Source organism: Hoplias malabaricus, chromosome 7, assembly GCF_029633855.1.
Source record: "Hoplias malabaricus isolate fHopMal1 chromosome 7, fHopMal1.hap1, whole genome shotgun sequence".
In the NCBI taxonomy this organism is placed as follows: Eukaryota; Metazoa; Chordata; class Actinopteri; order Characiformes; family Erythrinidae; genus Hoplias; species Hoplias malabaricus.
In genome coordinates this window covers 8,133,141-8,152,543 of record NC_089806.1, presented here as the reverse complement: position 1 = coordinate 8,152,543, position 19,403 = coordinate 8,133,141, and the positions used below count along the sequence as shown (strand labels likewise).

Genomic DNA, 19,403 nt, shown 5'->3' with positions numbered 1-19,403 from the left:
ACTGAATGTGGTGCAAAAATGTGAAAAGATAAAAAGTTTCCAAGCTGACAGAAAAACAGCCGCAGTGTAGACATTACACAACAGTGAGTTTATAATAATTAGTTGTGTACACATGCAGTCAAATTACATTACAGTAATCCCTCGCTACTTCGCGGTTCATCTTTCGCGGATTCGCTACTTTGCGGGTCTTTTCAGGGGGGGTTATGGCCGCTATATCACGGATATTGAGGGAAAATCTAGGAAAACCGTGAAAGATGAATAGCCAAAATATTTCATTAAATCCATTAAAATTTCATAAAACTCTTTTATGTATCATTTACAAGTATTTCTTACGTACAGTACATGTATTGTTCATGTCCACATCCGAGTGAAATTTACTTACGCTTAGGATATCATGTAGTTCCAGCTGAAAAACATTATAGAACGACTGTTTAATACAAAGCGTGGGTTGTTAACAGCACAGGGAGGGTTTTAAAAGTCCAAATACTCGTTAAATACATAAAAAAACATCTTTCCTCTACTTCGCGGAAATTCGTTTTTTCGCGGGTGGTCTTGGAACGCATCCCCCGCGAAAAACGAGGGATCACTGTAATGGGGTCAGTCAGTCAGTCATTTTCTGTGGTGATTATTCTTCACGTTATGACACAGTCATTATACTGACACCTATTGACCTGTACTTACAAGAGGTTCTGTAAATGTATTTTGACTTGTTTTAAACATGACCACCCCCATTTGAGGGACCCACTCTGTGGAGTATAAACTGGTTCATTCAGGGAACACAAAGTTTACACATTTTGTGTTACATGTATTAGAAACACTGTAGAAAATAACAAATAATCACATTCGTAAATATTGTTTGTTACTTTTTCTTGCTTAAACGGCTTTAATTTAATAAAAAAAGACAAACGCTCCTATAAAAATAAAGTAAGGGTGAGTTTCAATTATAATTTATAAACAGGCCCCGGTAGGAAATGGGACTGGTCATCGTGTGAAGTCGGCCATAAAGTGTGAGTGAGAGTGGTCACACACACACACACACCCGTAAGTTTGACCTGTTGCTGTAACATGATCCTCTCAGCCTCAGTCTAAACGCCTGCGGTTTCTCTCCGCGGCTCCAGTCCAGCTCAGTCGGCTCAGAGAGTGGGATTCTGAACACCACTAGAGTTTAAAAAAAACACGATTTACTTCGCTTTAAATCTTCCACAATGCCAGCGGGACCCTCGCTTCGAGAATACACCTTTCTGTGATCGAGTTTTTACCTCAGAGTCGACGAAAATGGAGCCAATAACAAAGTGGAGCGCGAGCCAGGTTGTGGATTGGCTGAGAGGTAGGAGTGAAACTGGAAAACAGCCCTTTTTTTTACAACTTTTCTTTCACTCACTGCACTATAACTTTGTACTAATATTGTAAACACATTTTACAATAGTTTTACAATTTTTAAAGATCAGTATTCTCCTCAGCAGTAGCTGTGTGAAGTGGAACAGGCAGAGTTTGTCTTTTCTGTGCGGACCGTTTAAGCCACTCTTTCGCTAACCGTTTTTTAACGGTTTTTTTAATTGACATTTGAAAAGGGGTCCTCTCAGGTAATTGTAAATAACGTTATTTTAGAGTGTGCCCAGTTTACTCTCCTGGTAAATGAAGGCAGTATGCTCTTTAATCCTGCTCACTAATTTAAATACTCACTTGTTCATTCACTTTTACACGTAAATACTTACTAATTGACTCCCTCACGCACTCATCCTCACCCAGTCACTCGTATACTCATGTAGAGTATGTTTCTGTTTATCTGCTGAGTTTAACATTGGAGAACACAAGAAAAACAACAATACAACGAGTCATAAATGTGTTATATAGTTCAGACAGACTCTTCTGAGGGAGTACAAACGTTTAACTAACTTTGTGAACTTTTAAAAACATTGTTGAGAACGTTTTAAGGGGCTTACAAAGCATTGGTTTGTAAATATTAGGAGCACATCCTGTGGGAAGGTGATGTTACAGCGGTGTCAGTGTTTGTGACATTTGAGTTATGAATGTACATTTTGTTATACGTCTTAATAAAGAGGCATTTGAAGACAGTACAGATTTTTCGTACGAGAATTTCTCCACCTGGCGGCACGGTGGCGCAGCAGGTAGTGTCGCAGTCACACAGCTCCGGGGGCCTGGAGGTTGTGGGTTCGATTCCAGCTCCGGGTGACTGTCTGTGAGGAGTTGGTGTGTTCTCCCCGTGTCTGCGTGGGTTTCCTCCGGGTGACTGTCTGTGAGGAGTGTGGTGTGTTCTCTCTGTGTCTGCGTGGGTTTCCTCCGGGTGCTCCGGTTTCCTCCCACAGTCCAAAAACACATGTTGCAGGTGGATTGGCGACTCGAAAGTGTCCGTAGGTGTGAGTGTGTGAGTGTGTGTTGCCCTGTGAAGGACTGGCGCCCCCTCCAGGGTGTGTTCCCGCCTTGCGCCCGTCCAGGTAGGCTCTGGACCCCCCGCGACCCTAAATTGGATAAGCGGTTACAGATAATGGATGGATGGATAATTTCTCCACCTTCAGTGGTCAGATGGGCCCCTGTTCTGTAAGTAGCCTTTACAAAAGACCACCATTTAATGTACACAACCATCATGACTTAAATACCCACCCTGCCCGGTTAACGTGTTCTTATTTGTCTTAAATAACCTCTTGTATATGCTTCCTTAAAGCACCCAAGTCAACCCTCTCCGCTGAGAGTGAACGTGACATTTCTTGGGACTGTCACATGGTTGTGTTATGAATGTGGGATATTTTGTGCTCTCTACATTAGCATTGCGGGTGTGATGCGCCTGTGCAGACTGTAGAGAACACACTCGCAGTAAGAGCAGAGCTCATTTCTGTTTGAAGGATTGAATCATGAGTTAAATGATCGAGCATCTGTAACACACACTTGAACTACTCCTCCTCCTCATCATTACACCGTCCCTCTGCAGCATCCTAATAAAGAGGGCTGTGGGCTGTGTGAAGTTAGACCAGAGCTATTGAACGTAGTGATGATAGTGAACTAGGTACGAGTTTCTATGGTCAAGTTGATGAATTAGTTTTGTTGTGAACACAAAACAACAGCTGCTGTGTGTTGGAAAGTGTGTGTTTTACATGCAGTTATTTCTGTTATTTGTAGATGCAGACAGGATACTGTGTCTTTTCCCTTTCCTTTGCCTTTGTGTTTGGTTTAGTCGTTCATTAACAATAAGAGAATACGCCTGACCTGTTTAGAGCTCCTCAAGTTTACGTTCAGCTGCTGCTAATACAATAGAGCTCTAATGAGAGCGGATTGATGAAGGCTGCGTCTGAAGACCCACGGGTCAACAACACGTCACATGCTTTTAATGCATTATGCCTTTTGGTAGACTTTGCCTAATGTCTGTAATGTTACAGATATGTTTCTGTGCAAAACCACAGCAGCACCAGCGTGATACAGTTTTCTTTGGTAGGGTTTGAATGCAACTTAATGTTCCTCAGTGTGGAAATGTGCTGAAAGTGCAAACAGATGCATAAAGAAGACAAAAAAACACATGTGACCAGAGCCAGAGGTTTTCATTAATAACCCTATTCACGTAAAATTATATAATAAAGCAGCATACCACACCCAGGCCGAGAGGTCTGGGATCAGCCGAGAGGACAGTGCTCGTGTTATTCTGCTGAAGTTGGCTGCTGAGCTGGTGTTTTATACAGCTCTGTGTTGACAGAGCAAATTCTACAGCCTCAAATACTCTCTACTCACATCACACACAGCCGTAACACCTGCTGCTCCCAACAAAACACAGTCTGTATGCGTGCACACACACACACAGCATTCAGTTTTACAACTTTCTATTCCTTACAGACTTTCAGGTTGAGTGTGTTATTAATTTAACTCTGTCTATTTATATGATTTTTGATAATGCACATTGAAGCTTGTCAAACCTAGCAGCAAGTTGCTATGAGAGAACACACTTGTGGGTGGAGCAAGGGGAAGTCTGTTATGGCAAGAGTTTCTTATTGTTTAAATCCTGCTCCCACCCAGTCCCTCTAGAGTTTGTCCCGCACCTGCCCACTCCCTCCAAAAAATCAGCGACATCTGTCCCGCTCCCACCCGCAGTTTAGACATTAACGGCTACTCCAGCCTGCGCAGTCCTGCATCCATCCATCCATTATCTGTAACCGCTTATCCAGTTCAGGGTCACGTTGGGTCCAGAGCCTACCTGGAATCATTGGGCGCAAGGTGGGAATACACCCTGGAGGGGGAGCCAGTCCTTCACAGGGCAACAAACACTCACACATTCACTCACACCTACGGACACTTTTGAGTCTCCAATCCACCTACCAATGTGTGTTTTTGGACTGTGGGGGAAACCGGAGCACCCGAAGGAAACCCACGCAGACACAGAGAGAACACACCACACTCCTCACAGACAGTCACCCGGAGGAAAACTACGTGGACACTGAGAGAACACACCACACTCCTCACAGACAGTCACCCGGAGGAAACCCACGCAGACACAAGGAGAACACACCACACTCCTCACAGACAGTCACGCAGAGGAAACCCACGCAGACACAGGGAGAACACACCACACTCCTCACAGACAGACACCTGGAGGAAACCCACACAGACACAGAGAGAACACACCACACTCCTCACACACAGTCACCCGGAGGAAACCCACACAGACACAGAGAGAACACACCACACTCCTCACAGACAGTCACCCTGAGGAAACCCACGCAGACACAGAGAGAACACACCACACTCCTCACAGACAGTCACCCGGAGGAAACCCACACAGACACAGAGAGAACACACCGCACTCCTCACAGACAGTCACCCTGAGGAAACCCACGCAGACACAGAGAGAACACACCACACTCCTCACAGACAGTCACCCGGAGGAAACCCACACAGACACAGAGAGAACACACCACACTCCTCACAGACAGTCCTGTGCAGACCTCTAGACTGAAGGATGGATAGACAGAGGGAGAGACAGACAGAGTGACATTAAAACAGACAGATAGACAGATAGATAGATAGATAGATAGATAGATAGATAGATAGATAGATAGATAGATCAAGAGAGACAGAGAAACAGACAGAAACAGTTTGTATTGTCTTTTAAAATGCAGTTTAATCAGCTGTATGTTTAGGCTTTAATTCACTTCAGAAACCGCTGCTATTCCCTGTGTCACTAATCTTTAGGAAATCAGCCGATTATCAGAAAGAAATGTGACAAACAGTTGCAGTTTCACTGAACTTTGCTCTCAGCAGTAAATATACACAAGCGAGGAAACGAAAGCAGTAAACAATACGACCGAAACTGACCCCTGTTCAGAGGGTCATTAACAGCAGGACCATTAGTGACACATGTATGACATACAGTAAAATACATATACACACGGATTACTCAAGTAGGTATACAGTATAGAGGGCTTTGTACTAGGGGTGTGTATGCAGTATGTTATACAGGCTTTGTTCTAGGGGTGGACGATATGGCCCTAAATTTATATCACGATATTTCAGGGATTTGGCGATAACGATATTTTTGGCAATATAACTATAATAAAATACTTTTATTAATTTCAAGAACACACTATTGCAACAAAAGATATGTTATATTAATATTAAATATATTAAATTAAATATTTGTTATATATATTACTATAATTAAATGGTTTTAACCACGACCCTGAAATGGATAAGGTGACCTTCACTATTGTAATGAAAAACACTTTCTATAACATTCAGAAGATGTTTCCTCACCATTTGCTATTCTCCAGTCGGTTTACGCTGGAAACTGGTTTAAGGTGTTTACGGAGCCCCAATGTCAGGTGTGTTAGGCTTTCTCTCTCTCTCTCTTTCCCTGCTCAAGGCACAGAAATGGCATCTGTCATTCTTTTAGACAATGAAGAGAACTCCAAACATTCACAAGAGGATATTGCTCTATTCCTTCTCCATAGATGTGTAATATATCTGCGGTTTCACATTATTAAAGGTGGAAATATCTCCAAACTCGGGAGGTGGCTAACTGCGTTACTCTAGTTACAAATGAGTTTCTGTGGTAATTCAAACAGTGAATTAAAAACTTACTTCAAAAAGTTATACTTCAGCTGCGCACAAACAAAATTGTTGGTTTCGTTCTCAAACACACAGTTCCACCTTAAAAGACGCGGAGTTTCGGAACGTAAACAAACTGCATTTCCCCACAACTGAAGTCCAGTAGGGCGGCACGGTGGCGCAGCAGGTAGTGTCGCAGTCACACAGCTCCAGGGGCCTGGAGGTTGTGGGTTTGATTCCCGCTCCGGGTGACTGTCTGTGAAGAGTGTGGTGTGTTCTCCCTGTGTCTGCGTGGGTTTCCTCCGGGTGACTGTCTGTGAGGAGTCTGGTGTGTTCTCCCTGTGTCTGCGTGGGTTTCCTCTGGGTGACTGTCTGTGAGGAGTGTGGTGTGTTCTCCCTGTGTCTGCGTGGGTTTCCTCCGGGGGACTGTCTGTGAGGAGTGTGGTGTGTTCTCCCTGTGTCTGCGTGGGTTTCCTCCGGGTGCTCCGGTTTCCTCCCACAGTCCAAAAACACACGTTGGACTCAAAAGTGTCCGTAGGTGTGAGTGAATGTGTGAGTCTGTGTTGCCCTGTGAAGGACTGGCGCCCCCTCCAGGGTGTATTCCCGCCTTGTGCCCAATGATTCCAGGTAGGCTCTGGACCCACCGCGACCCTGAATTGGATAAGGGTTACAGATAATGAATGAATGAATGAAGTCCAGCAGTGGTCCTCATTGCTGTTGACTGGCAGAGCTGCTGATGACGTACCAGGCGAAGTGGAAGATTTTAACCACAACACTATGTACCTTTTTCCAAAGGGCAATATGAAGTGCAGGGGAAAAAAATAAGGAATGGGATTACGTATTACACTTTACGTATTACTGTTGAAAAAAAAATGTTGCCTGCTGTTAATTTAAGGCATTTTTTTAAATCTGAAAAACCAACAAGAAAAACATAGTACATGCAGATGCCAAACAAGATGATACACAGCTTTCATATCACTTCACAAAACACAGCATTTGAACATATAAATAACCATAACCCTGTGTGTGTGTGAAAGAGAGAGAGTGAGCTTGGTCCTCATTAGCTCCTCCCTCTCCCTAATAAAAAGACCACTCTGCAGTGTCAGCATGAAGTTAATCTTGAGTGGAACCATGTGAGCTCCACTTCCCCATTCTTCACCAGCCTGTTCACACCGTACACTGCTTTTTTAATGATGCTCTGCACGTTAACGTCTCTCAGCACTGAGGACACTTCAGCCCCTCTCAGTCATCTAACGAAGCATGCATTAGACGACAAACTTCTCAACAGGCTGCTCTCCAAACTGCGCCGACAGCGGCTTTTAAAGTAGTGCACAGCCGCGCAGGACGGGGTCAAGATGTGAATTTGTCCGTAGTAGATGAGTAATAGATAGAGGTAATTGAAGGAGATGGGCCTTGCATTATTATTAAACTGAGTATGGGAATGGGTGAAGAGCAACAATAGCGCCACCACTTGCTTTAAAAGGAGACAAGGTATTAACAGATAAATTATTGGCCATGGGAAACACAGAAAGAATATTTCATGAAATGTTTTAAAACTAGTGCTGCCAATATTAACCCATTAATGGTTAAACGCTTAAATTTTAAAAGGTGATAGTGCGATAAATCGCAATAAATTTTTATAGACGCCGGCACAATGGTCACAGTCACACAGCTCCAGGGACCTGCTCCGGGTGACTGTCTGTGAGGAGTGTGGTGTGTTCTCCCTGTGTCTGCGTGGGTTTCCTCCGGGTGACTGTCTGTGAGGAGTGTGGTGTGTTCTCCCTGTGTCTGCGTGGGTTTCCTCCGGGTGACTGTCTGTGAGGAGTGTGGTGTGTTCTCCCTGTGTTTGCAAGGTTTTCCTCCGGATGACTGTCTGTGAGGAGTGTGGTGTGTTCTCCCTGTGTCTGCGTGGGTTTCCTCCGGGTGACTGTCTGTGAGGAGTGTGGTGTGTTCTCCCTGTGTCTGTGTGGGTTTCCTCCAGGTGACTGTCTGTGAGGAGTGTGATGTGTTCTCCCTGTGTCTGTGTGGGTTTCCTCCGGGTGACTGCCTGTGAGGAGTGTGGTGTGTTCTCCCTGTGTCTGCGTGGGTTTCCTCCAGGTGACTGTCTGTGAGGAGTGTGATGTGTTCTCCCTGTGTCTGTGTGGGTTTCCTCCGGGTGACTGCCTGTGAGGAGTGTGGTGTGTTCTCCCTGTGTCCGCATGGGTTTCCTCCGGGTGCTCCGGTTTCCTCCCACGCTCCAAAAACAACACGCTGGTAGGTGGATTGGCGACTCAAATGTGTCTGAGTGTGCGTCGCCCTGTGAAGGACTGGCGCCCCCTCCAGGGTGTGTTCCCGCAAACCTGAACTGGATAAGCGGTTACAAAAATTGAATTAATTTTCTAATTGATTGACAGTCGTATTTAAAACACCTTTTATTGCTCCTGTTTGAATTTCTGAACCTTAGCTTATACACTGCAGTTACATAGTGTTAGATGTGTCACATGACCCTCTTCCCATTGAAAAGACAAAAGTTGGATCCAAAATGGCCGACTTCAAAATGGCCACCATGGTCACCACCCATCTTGAAAAGTTTCCCCCCTCCCATATACTAATGTGCCACAAACAAGTTAATATCGCCAACCATTCCCATTCTATTAAGGTGTATCCAGATAAATGGCCCACCCTGTACTGTTCACATCAAAATTATATTGTATCGACCAAACATAAGAAATTTATATCATAAATCTTGGCCATATCGTCCGACCCTAACCACACCACCCTTCAGTAAACCTCCCTGTTCAGAATGGCCTTTTTCAGCGTGTGTTCCTTTAAATAATAACGAGCCTCTCGCTGTTCACCCCGACTCTGAGCGCACAGCAGTGAGGAGCATGGAGCAAAGGCTCCATTGTTTAGGCGTTTTTGCTCAGTTCTCTTTCTTATCCATTCTCATTTTCTTCGTTCTAGTTGTGTTTTGCAGTGTTTCACCTCGTATCTGTGCTCTTACATAAACGTGAGTCCAGCGCTGAGGACTCACTGGAGAAACACAGATGAGGATGATTCTGGAATCTTTGCACTCTACGTGCGAAACAACAAAATATCAGAATTACATTTTTTATCACAGGTTTTCAGACTTGGGCAGCCCACAACAGACAGACTGGGGAATGTTGGTGGCCTCCAGGTCCCCAAATTAATGTATGTCTGCACTGAACAAATGATTTTTTTAAATAAAATTTCCATTTTGACAGAGATGTTATCAGCTTCCACATTTTAAACTCATATAAACATCAGGAACTCTCGGTCTTCGCTTGTTGTGGGGGTTGACTTGTGATAGACTATTGTCTCATTGGCCTTTGTCTGTTGTGTTTCATTTGTTTGTTTATCCTTCTATTGTGTTGTTCTTAGGAGCCGTCTAGTGTAAGGTTCTGTAGGGAACCAAAAATAGTTCTCCTATAGTACTGTTGCAAGGAAAACTTTAATAGCTTTGTAGTTTCTTTGTCTCTCTCTCTCTCTCTCTCTCTCTCTCTCTCTCTCTCTCTCTCTGCCCGTCTGTCTCTGTCGTTCTCCAGCTCACCCTCCTGCTCTTTCTACTCTGCTTGTGAAGAAGATGGATGTGATGAGCAGAGAAAGGGAGTGCTGTTTAAATGCTGTTTTATCGACTCTCCAGTCTGCTTACTCCTCTACTTCTCTAGGTTGGGGGTGGGGAGGGATAATGGGGTAAATATTCTCTCTGTTGACCCCCCAGGCTTTGGAATGCCGTCTCAGGCCAAATTCCACTTATTCACAGCTTAGACAGTGGAGCACGTGGCCGGCGTGATGGACTGACCTGGGTTCAGTCCAGCGCAGACATGACCCACTCTACTACTGGGCTAACAGTAAACAGTGGTGTTTTACTGATCTGGGTTCAGTCCAGCGCAGACATTACCCACTCTACTACTGGGCTAACAGTGAACAGTGGTGTTTTACTGATCTGGGTTCAGTCCAGCGCAGACATTACCCACTCTGCTACTGGACTAACAGTGAACAGTGGTGTTTTACTGACCTGGGTTCAGTCCAGCGCAGACATTACCCACTCTGCTACTGGACTAACAGTGAACAGTGGTGTTTTACTGACCTGGGTTCAGTCCAGCGGAGACATTACCCACTCTACTACTGGGCTAACAGTGAACAGTGGTGTTTTACTGACCTGGGTTCAGTCCAGCGCAGACATTACCCACTCTACTACTGGGCTAACAGTAAACAGTGGTGTTTAACTGACCTGAGTTCAGTCCAGCGCAGACATTACCCACTCTACTACTGGGCTAACAGTGAACAGTGGTGTTTTACTGATCTGGGTTCAGTCCAGCGCAGACATTACCCACTCTACTACTGGACTAACAGTGAACAGTGGTGTTTTACTGACCTGGGTTCAGTCCAGCGCAGACATTACCCACTCTGCTACTGGACTAACAGTGAACAGTGGTGTTTTACTGATCTGGGTTCAGTCCAGCGCAGACATTACCCACTCTACTACTGGGCTAACAGTGAACAGTGGTGTTTTACTGACCTGGGTTCAGTCCAGCGCAGACATTACCCACTCTACTACTGGGCTAACAGTGAACAGTGGTGTTTTACTGATCTGGGTTCAGTCTAGTGCGGACATTAGTTTACTAGTAAATACGTTTTCTTGAAGGGCTGTAGGGCTAATATTACCTCTCCGTGGGAGTTTGTCACTCTTCAACTATAAAATATTACTGAAAGCTTCAGAAAGTCACTGTTTCACGCTGTAGGCCTTCGGTGCAGTGTAGCTCTGAGAAGGCAGTGTGTCCCAGCTCTGGAGTGAGACTGAAATCCTGGAGCAGTTTCAGTCAAAGCCAGAGAACAATAAACATTCCTCACGTCCCTAAAGAGCCACTGAAAAAAAGCTGAAGGCTGATAAGGTGCTACTGAATTTTACACACAATAACTTTCCCACCGATTCTCTATGGGCTGCTTAGAGAGAGAGAGAGAGAGAGAGAGAGAGAACTAAAAATAGAGAGCAAGTGAAACAGAAAGAGGGAAGTGAAATTGAAAAAGGATCAGAGGAAAGCGAGACACAGAAAGGGATAAAGATATAAACACAGAACAAGAAGAACAGCGAGAGAGATGGAGAGGCTCTGCTCTCTCATTTCTAACTGAAGGCTGAGAGGCCAGAGTTTTGTGCTGTTAGTAATTAGAAGCTGGTGGTGTGAGGGGGTGATGAGGATGTGGATTAGTGTGGCTTAGCTGAGAGTTTCCCACTGGGTTCAGTAGGTGACCCTCCAGTTTAACAACACTTTTCACTCACCAGGGCTTCATACACTCCTGGACAACAATTCAGTATCATTCATTCATTCATTCATTATCTGTAACCCTTATCCAGTTCAGGGTCGCGGTGGGTCCAGAGCCTACCTGGAATCATTGGGCGCAAGGCGGGAATACACCCTGAAGGGGGTGCCAGTCCTTCACAGGGCAACACACACACACACACACACACCTTCACTCACACACTCACACCTACGGACACTTTTGAGTCGCCAATCCACCTACCAACGTGTGTTTTTGGACTGTGGGAGGAAACCGGAGCACCTGGAGGAAACCCACGCAGACACGGAGAGAACACACCCACTCCTCACAGACAGTCACCCGGAGGAAACCCTCGCGGACACAGGGAGAACACACCACACTCCTCACAGACAGTCACCCTGAGGAAACCCTCGCGGACAGAGGGAGAACACACCACACTCCTCACAGACAGTCACCCGGAGGAAACCCTCGCGGACACAGGGAGAACACACCACACTCCTCACAGACAGTCACCCTGAGGAAACCCTCGCGGACAGAGGGAGAAAACACCACATTCCTCACAGACAGTCACCCGGAACGGGAATCGAACCCACTGTAAGCAACTGTAAGTTAGACGCAGAAGCATACATTATCCTTAACTCCCTAAGCTAGTTGCTCTGTGGTTTATTAATGGCCGTTAGGTGGTTGCTATGTCATCTCAAATGGTTGCCATGAAGCATGAACTCTTACGAGGTAAAAAATTGGAAATTTCCTTTCCAGTTTTATTTATAGAGAATAGGATCATGACGTAAGGCATTGTGAACAAAGCAAGGCATTATGGGATTTTAGGACACATTAGCTTTGGTCGAGACAGAGTAGTGTTTGTGTTGTGTAAAGCAAAATCATTCTCACAACCGCAGTGGAAAACGTACTGCAAATGGAGTGCGTTTGTTCAGTTTTCCAGGTTGGAAACAACAATGGGACTCAGGTCACTGAGTTAACACAGAGACGTTGTATGGCATGAGCAGCAGCTGTCAGACGAGTAAACATCATTTACTGTACGTGAGGGCGAGGACATGCTTTTTTTTGCATCTGTGTGCTGTTCTTTGACTAATGAGATTATCAGACCACAAACCGTGACATAAACCTTGTGAATTGAATGTGATTTGCGTATCGTCTCTTTCCAATGAAAAACATACCTCTGTTTTTGTCAACGTTAAGTTTACCGTGTCTGTTGAACACTGTCCTTTACATTGTGTCAAAAATTCATTATGAATCGACCAATAGAAATTCTCAAGAACTGCTTTTCACTTTGACTTCCATTGAAAGTTAAGTGCTGGAAGACTACTTCAGTTCGTAGTCTCTTTATTTGTGTAAAAATATTGGATATTGTTCTGCTGAGTGCACAGTAACCGTATCTGAACTGAAAATTCAGGAGGTAAAACAGTAAAGTGGCAGTGAAACCTTCAAACGTAGTTGCCCATTCTCTATAGAGCACTTTTACAGCTGGTTTTGGCTCGCAGCAGCTTTATAGAATTTCAGGTCTGAGCCAGAGTTGACGCATACAGACGCATTAGAGGCAGGAAAGACTAAACCTTAAGAGGAAGGAAGTCTCAAAAGCGGGGAGCCTGTCCTCCTCTGGTCGAAACTGAAGCAAAACAAAGAGCAGGGTATAAACCAAGAGCAGCACACATAGGGGTAAGACATGTCCAATCAAATAAAGACATCTCTCTCAGTCAGACTCAAGATGTCTGGAGTTGGTTCAGTGTCAGTATCTTGAAAACCAGCAGACAGAATAGTCTTGAATATAATAATATTACTACTACTACTAATAATAATAACAGGCTTTAGATTACATTTTGAACTGAATAATATGCCTACATTTGAAGAGATGAACTGTCTGGAAAATGCTCCTCTTAACGATTGTCTTCTTAGTTGAGTTTCACAGGGTCAGCACCATTCTTTCTTCACGTTGTGACTGATGCTAAAATACACTAATTGCTGCATGTTAAAGGCTAAGCACCACTTAATGGACCTCCATGAATATTCCACATTATTGTAGTTACTGACAGATATAAGTATGAATTAAAATGAAAATAGCTGCTTAATTTGCTTTAAAACTGACAATTTTATTAAATTGACGGAAAAACCCGAGCTCGCTACGGAAATTCTTGAACGCAACCATGACGTCACTGGTGGACAACAGCTGAACAACGCCGCGGTAAAACACCGTTATGACTGACTGTTATGACAGTATCTAGCTAAATAACCAACATTATTCATGACAATAGCCTAGCAATAAGCTAAACTCAAATGTAGAGGTACCGTTATTCTTGTAAATGTGATCGAAGTTGAACTCGAATTCATCCGACACTATAAACCTCCGTAATGCAGCTACGTAGCCGAGTATAATCTGAGACACCGAGTTTAGCGAGTCAAGCTAACGTTAACTAACACCAACTAAAGCAGGCGAAGTGAGTGTCCTTACCCTGTTTACCTCCATGTTACAGAGGCTCTTGAACACCTTTCGTTGGTGTCCTTACATGCCCATATTGTTGGAAAAGCGCCAGTGAAATGAGCTACAGATAACGGAGTGAGCGGATGGTCCTTTCCAAAGTGTCCGTTTAAAGTTGACAAATTTAGTCCATTTTCTGGATATTTTGGGATCTTTGTGCCATTTGTTCACAGATGTCCCACTGTACATTGAATGATTGCAGCCAAAAACAACACACCTTTTCGTCATTTTGCATTAAATTAAGTGCTTCTAGAGTTGTTGTCCACCATCTACGTCACAGGCAAGACGCCTATTAGAGTTTCCCAACACCGTTGGGGGGGGGGGGGGACCAACAGTCTTTTAAACCTTATTCCTTGAATTAGTAAGAAATAACATGTTTTCTGACTATCAATAAACACAAGTTAGGAACTCAAACTCCACTGTATTTATTTGTTGGACACTTTCATAGAGCTGGGGCTTAGCCTTTAATTGTTAACGTGGTGATTCTGTAACTGTCTTACCCCAAAAGTCTGGTCAGATCTGCAGGAATGTTCAGACAGACAGCACTGATGTTCAGAAATATTCCCACATTTTCTCAGGCTTTGAAGTGTGTTCCAGTCCTGAGAGCCCAGGCACGCTAGGCGGTGCTTGGAGAGATAAAAACAACACTGGGGATTTGCTTCCAATCTCTTCTTTTGGGAAAGAATTCGTGGACGGACTGTTCACTTCACTTAAGTGCTGGTTACTCAGTTACATCACTAAAAAGTGGAGTGTGTACTTTACATGCTAATTAAGTCCTGAAAAATCAAAGCTGCATGCTAACTGCTATTTGTGAAGCTAGTGCAAGCTAATTATGCTAACTCTAGACCAGTGGACACTCTCTAGTGTGAATTGCCAGTTGTCTGTGTATTTAGTGAATTTTAAAGAGTGCTACACTATGCGAGAAGTTGTGGACACCAGCCAATCTGGCACTTCTTCAGATACGAAGGCTTTAAGCAGGTAGTTCTAATTCAGATGTTCACTATCCATGGGTTAGTGTTTCTGTCAACACGTTTAGTTCTCATTGAGACTTTAAACTATCCACGTCACATTTTTAAACAGAGCTCTGTTCGTCTGTCAGTCAGTAAATGAGCTCAGGCTGCGTCCCAAATAGCACCATACTCCCTACATAGTGCAGATCACAGATAATAAAAGTAATAACACTGCACCCAGTCAGCAATTAGACACTAATTCAGCAGGGAAACGTGAATCTTATAGCTCGCACTGCAGCGTAGAAACATCACTGACTGATCACTCACACTTTCAGACCAGAACTACTTTATTGAACTAAGCCAAAGCAGAAAAACAATCACAATAAAACATGATTACACTCTCAGGGTGGGATGGAGGGATCAGATTATTTATCTGTAAACAGGGGGAAACCAATGAGACTAAGGAATATATGGCTTGTGCCTATAGTCTCTTACACACTTAAACAACACAAGAGTGAACTAAGATGAGTACTCAGTCTTGTATATGATCTGTGTTTGAACAATTCACTCAGATTTGGTCAAAAGAGCAGAGACATGCTAACAGCTAACAGATTGTGACGTGCTAACAGCTTTGCATTAGAGGCTATAACAAAAATCCTAATACGGCTAGCAGAAGGTAAGTCTTTTTCCCTCCATTATGCAACACAGTTGGATCCTTTATGCCCCTGACACAAAGGCAGTGGTTTTCTGTGCTTCTGAGTGCTGTGAGTCTCTCTCCAGGGCAGGGAGAGGAGCTGTGTATGAGATAAATTTATCTGTCTTTCCCATTCGTTTACATTAGTGTCGCACTCTGAAACCGGACAATCGGACTTCAATAGGGTGCATACACACACACACACACACTCACACACACACACACACACACACACACACACACACACACACACAGTCACTGTAACTGAACTGTCCTCTTCTTTTAGGATTTGTCCAGCTCTTGGTTTGAAAATAGATCTATATCAATGCGTGGTGGTCCGGTAATGACGCTGTTGGCCCCAGTCGCTCTCTGTCTTTTCTGAGGATGGAGAATGCAGCTGTTGTCCCTTTGGGGTGAAAGAGGGGCTGCAGTGCTTGGCAGCATTTGACCCTTGCCCCCTCTTACTCCCTGGCGTTCCCTTTGATTGAGAGAAATAGAGTCTACCCCCCACAAAGGGGCTCTATTCACTCGGCTGTCACTGCAGCAGCACAGTGAGAGATGCATGGAGCCATCCCCCTCCCCCGTCACCACCATAAACACAAAATACAGTGGGAAACAGACACCTCAACACAGTCTCTCGTGGGCGTCTTTAGTTTGTGCGTTCACAACTCACAATGGGCTGAATCATGCTTTAACTTTATTGAAGTCGCTCGCCGATGTCGGACGGTTAGTTGTGGCTCACAGATATCACTACAGTCTATCCCAGAGGCACTAGACTGAGCTCAGTCACTCCAGAGAATGTTGAAGGGTTTTATACCGCTCTGTCCAACGCTGGGCATTGGGCATGGTGACCTCAGGCTTGCCTTACCTCAATCTTTCCAGTGGACATCACACAAACTGCTAGCTTAGTACAGATGAACTCCCCTGGGTTCTGCTAAAAAGCTGAGTTCAGTTGAGTTATACCTTCCAACTTTTCAACTTACAGTGTGAGTGCTATTAGCTAAGGGTCATTAGGCTTTTTGAAAGCTAAGGGAGAATAAACAGAATAGGCTGGTGGCAGACACATCTGCGTGAGGGAAACACAAACGCCATCTGTCACCCTGCACGCCTAACAAACAGTGAATGAGTGTGGTGTTGAAAAGCTGCATTTGTCGCCTCTGCACCTTTAGAGCAACTTAGCGAGCAGTTGCTAAACTCTCAACATAGCAATGAAGCACATCAGGCCTTGAGAAAACTCTGAGCTGTGTGTTTTGGGCACTAACGTGTGAATGGTCTCATACGTGTGAACTACACTGGCATTTTGTCTGAGTTTCAGACAGCTACCTGGATCAGGACTCAGACCAGTGTCTCTTGGGTGTTATGCTGGAGATACAAGAGTGTGTTTGGATGTGTGTTTTTTTTAATAGAGGATTATGTGAACACCCACATATGTCTGAACTTTACTCTGACTTTATCCTCCTGTCACAGATAAAATCACACTGAGTACGTGTGTGAACAGTCACTAATGTCCCTGAAATTTCTCTCCATCTCCTGCGCATTCAAACACATGTGCTGCCCCATGCCTAAAGCATGCGGAACATTTCCCACTGCCAGAATACATCTGACACAAAATCTTCTGTTGTGTTCTGTATATGTGAAAGGACAACTCCAGATCTGATACTTCACAGAATCTCTCTGTTCTGTGTTCATATGTGAAAATAGCTTGTGCGTGCGTGTGTGTGTGTGTGTGTGTGTGTGTGGTTGTTCTCAGATCTGAAGTGAGAGTAGAGATTTTCCTCTCTCTCAGATTTAAGTGCTGTTTGTCAGTCGAGGACGATTTGGATGAGACACCAGGACTCGGGTGGTTGTTAGGAGGTTTTAATTATATATTCAGCATTAAAAAAACTCATAAATCAGTTAGATTTTTATACTTTTAGATATTCTATGTATTGTAATATTAAAACTGATATTAGAAGTTGTTTTATTATATATATTTGTAAGTATTAGTTGTATATGGAGACTATCAGTCTTCAATTCTCTCTCTCTCTCTATCACACACACACACACACACACACACACACACACACACACCTTTGTGAAATACACTTAAAGCCTGAGTAAATATATTTTATTGACATACTGTTTGTTCTAACACTCAAATGGTGTCTAAATAGGCGAACCCTTCAACTGTGTGAATCTGACTCTCTCTCTCTCTCTCTCTCTCTCTCTCTCTCTCTCTCTCTCTCTCTCTCTCTCTCTCTCTCCCTCTCTCTCTTCCTCTCTCTCTCCCTCTCTCTCTCTCCCCTCTCTCTCTTCCTCTCTCTCTCCCCTCTCTCTCTCTCTCTCTCTCTCTCTCTCTCTCTCCCCTCTCTCTCTTCCTCTCTCTTCCTCTCTCTCTCTCCCCTCTCTCTCTTCCTCTCTCTCTCCCTCTCTCTCTCTCCCCTCTCTCTCTCTCTCTCTCTCTCTCTCTCTCTCTCTCAGGACTGGATGATAGCCTCCAGCAATACATACCAAACTTTGAGAAGAAGAAGATAGATGGAGAGCAGCTGTTGAAGATTTCTTACCAGGATCTGGAGAAGCTGACCGTGAGCCGCATCGGACACCAGGAGCTCATTCTTGAGGCTGTGGACCTTCTCTGTGCTCTGGTCAGTAGCAGGAATTACACTGGAATGTGTTAATCAGTCTAAGTAGTCGTAAGTAGTTGCTGTATCTCGCCAGGTTCCAGAAGACAACTATCTAACCATCTTAAATTAAACCCCTTATTTCACAAGGGAACACAGCTCTCCAGTGCTCTCCCGCTGTCCAAACAGCCTTGTTCAGAACGAGGAGCGAGGAGCAGAAGCTCTGGTTTTTAGCCATTTTTGCTCTGTTTATTTTAGCTGTTTTTGATCAGGGCTCTTATATCTCCGCGTTCGTTGTCTCTGATTTGCTCCATTTAACCTCATCTTTGCACCATCACCGCAGGTCTAGGGCTGTGAATGGAGAGACTAGTACAGGGAGGTGGGCTATCAAAGATGCAGCATGAAATCAGAAGGACTTTTTTTACACCAGGTTTTCAGACTTAGGAAGGTCACCAAAGGAGTCTGGGTGGTCTGTGTCGATTGGTAGACTCCAGATCCCAAAATTAATGCGCTAATGCACTCAAAAAGTGATTTTTTCCCCCAACTGTCCCTTTTAACAAAGTCCTTGTAGGACTTTCATTACACTCAGCAGCTCAGGTCAACATGCCAACGCCCCTAGGCAGTTACTTCCGTTCATACAACACCAGACTCATATCTCTATCAGTGGGGAGACCCCCTATAATCCTGAAAATGAAAGTCTCTAACTTTTCAATAACATGTGAAATCACTGATATGGAAGCATTTGGCTCGAAGAATGCTTTCTGTTTGTTCTGGCTTCTGTGAATGGACATATCTCCACTGTGACGGTACTCTGCTTATTAACCTCTGCCGTGTGGAGCTTTAAAGGCTTGCCCCTTCATGTCTCCTCCGGCTCCTAGACCTCTTTACCGCACCAAAAACCGATGATGGATTATCTTCTGCTGAAGCCACAGCTCATACTTGTGGGCACATTGTGACCTGGTCACTCAGATGGATGTCAGTGCCACTCCTGGACAGGGCCCTAGAGTGTCACGTGTCTCCATTATTGGGTCTAAAGGAAAGTTGGAGGTAGACAGTGAAGAGGAAAGCAGGGATTTCCCACAAAGCCCAGTCAGCTATTAGACAACGGGCCACATTACATGGAGTCCAGTATAAAGTCGGCTAGTAAATCAAAAGCTCTGTTTTTCAGCCACAGTGCTGTAAAACGCAGTCCAAACAACATGCTTGGATGGCTTACCTGCCTGTCTCCTACATCACCCTTTAGAGATTCTCTGATCTATCTGCCCCTGCATGCTTGGAGAAGGGACACACAGATGTGGGAGAAGGCTTCCAACAAAAAGAAGCCAGAGAGCAAACCA

The 19,403-nt window shown here is 44.4% G+C and overlaps 1 protein-coding gene across 1 annotated transcript in view; it reads left to right on the top strand.

Moving 5' to 3' along the window:
- The first annotated feature begins 1,047 nt into the window (after window positions 1-1,047).
- cnksr3 (cnksr family member 3) overlaps window positions 1,048-19,403 on the top strand; it is a 57,591-nt gene continuing 39,235 nt past the window's right edge. Inside the window, exons 1-2 of the mRNA XM_066676813.1 lie at window positions 1,048-1,327; window positions 17,927-18,090. Of these exons, the coding sequence (XP_066532910.1) occupies window positions 1,276-1,327; window positions 17,927-18,090 (216 nt within the window). The 5' untranslated portion in view covers window positions 1,048-1,275. The remainder of the gene's footprint in view (window positions 1,328-17,926; window positions 18,091-19,403) is intronic.